Source organism: Aspergillus pseudonomiae (assembly GCF_009193645.1).
Source record: "Aspergillus pseudonomiae strain CBS 119388 unplaced genomic scaffold BDV37scaffold_64, whole genome shotgun sequence".
Classification (NCBI taxonomy): Eukaryota; Fungi; Ascomycota; class Eurotiomycetes; order Eurotiales; family Aspergillaceae; genus Aspergillus; species Aspergillus pseudonomiae.
The window spans coordinates 384-5,048 of record NW_022476056.1 but is presented as its reverse complement, the minus strand read 5'-3'; the positions used below and the strand labels follow the sequence as shown (position 1 = coordinate 5,048).

The 4,665-nt window shown below is 51.1% G+C and overlaps 2 protein-coding genes across 2 annotated transcripts; both read right to left on the bottom strand.

Moving 5' to 3' along the window:
• Positions 1-58: 58 nt before the first annotated feature.
• Positions 59-1,884, bottom strand: BDV37DRAFT_254900 (TATA-binding protein-associated factor TAF6). Its single transcript, XM_032082682.1, has 3 exons — positions 1,194-1,884; positions 723-1,141; positions 59-663 (listed from the first exon to the last, which is right to left on the bottom strand). The coding sequence occupies exons 1-3, from the start codon at positions 1,561-1,563 to the stop codon at positions 115-117; spliced, it is 1,338 nt and encodes a 445-aa protein (XP_031938696.1). The 5' UTR covers positions 1,564-1,884; the 3' UTR covers positions 59-114.
• A 41-nt stretch (positions 1,885-1,925) lies between these two features.
• On the bottom strand, positions 1,926-3,880 carry sfh5 (CRAL/TRIO domain protein). The gene is made up of 2 exons (XM_032082681.1): positions 2,894-3,880; positions 1,926-2,837 (listed from the first exon to the last, which is right to left on the bottom strand). Exons 1-2 carry the CDS (start codon positions 3,589-3,591, stop codon positions 2,162-2,164), a joined length of 1,374 nt encoding a protein of 457 aa, XP_031938695.1. The 5' UTR covers positions 3,592-3,880; the 3' UTR covers positions 1,926-2,161.
• Positions 3,881-4,665: the final 785 nt, after the last annotated feature.

Here is a 4,665-nt window from a genome sequence, read left to right as displayed (position 1 = left end):
AAAAAAAAAAAAAAAAAAAAAAAAAAAAAAAAAAAAAAAAAAAAAAAAAAAAAAAAAAAAAAAAAAAAAAAAAAAAAAAAAGGGAAGATGATAACAAAGAGGGGGCTTCAAAATTTACAATTCCAAGATCGCATGCACCAGGTCAACCTCCCCCGCTTCGCTGATCTTGGCTGCGAGAAATTCTCCCACTTTGCCATTTAGGCGCCCGCGTAAATCCTCGGTGACGACGCCATTATGCCCATTGGCAAGTGCCGTGCGTCCCTCGCGCAAAGTGCCGAGGACCCCAAATAGCACGGCGAGCACTTTCTCTGCTTCGGGCCGTCGTGGATTCTCTTCCGCCATGCCGTCTTTCAGTAGGGCTCCGTAGGTCGGTAGGTTAGGCAGGATCAGAACCCGCACGGCCTCCGCTCCCCCAACCGCCTGGAGACCAATGATGGCTCCGTAGTGCGCCCCGAACGGCTTCGAGGGGTCCAGGAACGTCTTCAGGCACGACCGAGCTAACCGTGGCTTGAGCGTGTGTGAGGAGTGGGAGTACTTTTTGGCAATGAGGCCCAGAAGAGATGCGGCCAGCTCACGGAGGGAAAACTGTTCGGACAGGTCCGCATTGCCTCCAAGCTGCCGACCAATCAGACTGGTCAGGATGGGAGGAACAAGAGATGCAACCTAAGGCGTCCACACATTAGAAAGCCCGTACACACGGTAAAAATTGAAAGCAAACTCACATAGGGATCTACGTAGAGCGATTTATTCTGCACTAGAGCCTCCGCCATGCGCATCACCTGGGTCAGGACGAAGATGTCTTTCAGGCCATGGGTGACCTTTTCAGAAATGAATTGCACAAAATACGGCACGAGTTGGTGAAGTCCTGGGTCTTCCCTCAGGCTCGAATAGGCCGACGTTCTGTACTCCTCGCTAGACTCGTCCAGGAAGGCGCTGCAGACCTTTTCAAAGTACAATTGTAGTTCCTTCGATAGCACATGCTTGACCAACGGCTTAACGGCAACATTCCCACTACCGCTCATTGCCGCCAGGGTAGAGTTTGCATTAGGGCCCTTGGACATTAATTCCAGGTTTCTCGAGTCCGCCGAGGTAGGGTTCTGAGGGATCGACGGCTGTACGCCTTCAACGGCCAACCAGTGTGCTAGCGAAAAGTCAGTAAAACATCCACACACCTTAGCAGAAGACGCCAATACCAGTGAAAGAGATCTCCCTCGGCACCTTCGGCAACGGTGCATTAATCAATTTCTCAAAATCCACCTCCTCATCCTCCACGTAGAATAACGGTTGCCCTGGTCCCAGCGAGGCTTCCCCGAACCGCAGCGGCCTTGTGGACTCATATCCATACAGCGGCTCCACATCGAGCACGCGCAGAGCTTGCGCTATGTCCTGTGTAGTGAGGAGAGTGCGGCGGCTGTGGCGCATGAACTTGAGGGCTTCTTCAAGCACCTGAGCGATACGATATTCAACGTCGCGGGCAAGGTTCTCGGTTACATCGTTGTTGAGGTTGACGATGCCGACGGACTCGGCCACGTCGCGGATATTATCGGGGTTCCACACGGACATTGTGAGTTGTCTGGAGCTGCTGGTCTGACGGATTGATGGTAGGCGCGTGAATGACAAGGCCAGACTCTAATTAATGGAAGTTTGGGAGTCGTCTGCGATTCTAGAGCGTGATCGAATTATCGCATGAACTGAGAAGATTTGGTGAGAGTGAGGGGCATTCTGGTTAAAACAACCAGAAGTATGACTGCCGTGTACAGCACGCGAGCGGTTATCAGCTTGTGGTCCCTGACAGCTTAGGATGAGCTTCGGAGGTATGAAGAAAGTGAGCGGAATTACTAGGTATGGGTCTCGGTGTTACGATGTTCCCCCCACCGCCTACGCTTTCCTCCGTACGAGGTGCTTGTATACTTCAATGACAAAACAATCACCTTCGTTGCTTCTGGACTATTATTAATAATTACTATTCTAATTAACTAAGTGATTCAGAACAAACAGGCTCTTGTGGACATAAACACAAACTTTCCGAGGTATCAAAAATTTCAGACCCAAATCAAGCATGGCAAACCACTCTACGCATTCTTCTCCACCAATTAACCCTACCATTACCATCAAAAGCAGCTGGCTCGGCCAGAACATCAAAGAAACAAAGTCGTTGCATCTATTTGGCTTCAGTGGGAGCCACTGTCTCCTGGGTCGTAACAGCCGTGTCAGTCTTGGCCGGCTCTTCGGCAGCTGGCTGCTTGGGTTCCTCCTTGGGGGCCTCCACCAGGTCTTCCTTGGGAGCTTCCTCCTTGGGGGCCTCCGCGGCCGGTTCCTGCTTGGGGGCTTCTGGCTCTGGCTTGGCGTTCTCGGTAGGTTCCGCGGCAGCAGCGGGGGCAGGAGCTGGCTCGGTGTCCTCCTCAAGGGCCACCGTACGGGCGCCCTCGTGCAGAGCAGGAGCGCTTCCACCGTAGACCTTGGGGAACTGTTCCTTGACGGCAGGCGGGAACTCCCGTGCCAAATTGGCGCCGTTGGAAATAGGGTGGAACTTGCGGGTGGTGTTCTTGCTCAAGAAGACCTTGATGGCCGCGAACATCCAACCCATGATAGAGGGGACATTGACGAAGAACTTCTCTCGGAGCAGCTCTGGGTAGGCCGTGGCGAACACGTCAATGGTCTTCTTTGTAGCGGCCTTGACGCTGGGGTTCATGCGCAAGAAGCTGACGTTGAGGTAGTCATGAACCTGAATCATCTGATAAGGATCCTCGCCTTCGTAGTCGATAACCGACGTAGCTTGGTCCATCTTCAAGTCTTTGACGGCAAGCTCCATGAGTGCAACACGCCAGTTGATGAACCTACATGCCGTCAGAGATGATGATGTACCCGATTTCACTGGGGGACGTTGACTTACTCATCCACATTTCCAAACGTTGTACTAAGATCCTTGACGCCTCCATAAATGTTCCAGGTGATAATGGTTTCCTTGCCGTCGGCATCCTTGTACGTGCTCAAGTATCCCAATCCGCCAAACTTTTTGGCGCTGTAGCGGCCCTCAACCAATGCTGTGGGATTGGTCTGCTTGCGCCACTGCAACGCCTTGGTGAGCTGATCCTCAGCCAGCTTTACATTTCCCTCGTTAGCACGAAGGAATTTGATCAGAACGTTGACCGTCGGAATATCGCTGGAATCCCTGAGGGGGACACCCCACATTTCATCATGACCACTGTTGGAGAGCACAGTAGGCAGACGCTCAAAGAGCTCACTCAAAGCAGGGTTCTTGGCCAGATACTCGGGCTTATTGTCTGCAGGCTTCTCCTCTTCCTGCTGCTCCTGTGCGGGCGCAGGTTCCGCTGGCGCATCCTCCGGGGCCGGGGCCGGGGCTGGAGCTGGAGCTGCGTTCTCCTTCGGAGCTTCTGCGGCAGGTGGGTTGGTGGGTTGCTCAGTTGTAGTGTCGGCGGCGGCGCTCGGACCAGACTCCGTGGGTTGCGTCTGTTCTGCTTGGACCTCTGGAACTGGGGTTGCGGTTGTTTGGGTTGTGGTCTCGGCAGCTTGGGTAGGAGGCTGGGTTTGAGGGACAGCCGTAGCAGCCTTCTCCTGCTGATCAGCCATCTTGGTGTTTAAGTCGAGGGACGGAAAAGGGGTTGGAATGGATGGGTCAGGAGCTCGGCGGGCGCTGCGCTATAGGCAACGAAACTGCACAGGAGAGTAATCACAGTGCAGTGGTAAATGCTCGATGAAAGGTGGAGGGAGAGAAAGGGAAAGGAAGGGAAGGTCGAAAAACAACAGACGAAAAAGCAGGCCACCCAGATCACATGCCCCCAAGTCACGGGGGGCAGGAAATTGACAGGAGGGAAAGACAGTAAGACTAAATTTAATCTGGAATTGGTGCTGCGATTTGATTTTATTTGCTTTTTTAATCTAGCAAATGAGCCTTAATCTCACGCGGGAGCTACTATAAATATCCCGAGTTTTAGTAGAGTCGCGAAACCGTTCGGATTACTCACAGTTACTTTCTTTAAGTTAAGGGGGGAAAAAGAAAATTAAAAAAGAGATACATTCTTGACCAACTTGACACATACTCCTCCCAACCTTCCTCATCCTAATTTTTCTGGCGTCTGGTTGCGATCAATCACATTTCCTCCTTTCCTTCCTAAGAATACAGACGTTCGGATCATAGTAATCTACGATAAATCGAGAGAGAGAGAGAGAGAGAGAGAAGAAAAAGAAATTCACAGTGATGCTTGCTCGAGTTCAACGTTAACCCGTATGGTGCCTTTCTTTTCTCATGGTAGCCTAACGACCGTCTCAGCCCTTAAATTTTAGTCCGATTAATTTACGTGCAGCGCGAGTGCTGCACGAAGCATGTTTCAGGAACTGAATCGTTAGTTCCATTTCATTTAGCTACTGGCGCGTTCTCGGAGCTGCTATGGAGTAGAGATGGCATGGGTTTAAATTATCAAGAACAGCTATATTGTTCCCCTGTCTCCACAAATGTTTTTCATTTATTTATTTTATTTTTGCTAGTTATTTTGTTTTCTCTCTTTGTTTTGTTTGAGCTGTTTCGCGGGTGTCACTGTTGTTGTTGTCCCCTGTACATCGGGTACGGTACATACAATGACTACTAGCAAGTAGTAGGGCTATTGTGGAGCCCCCAACGGGAGTTGGCTGCTGCGGCCTCTCCAA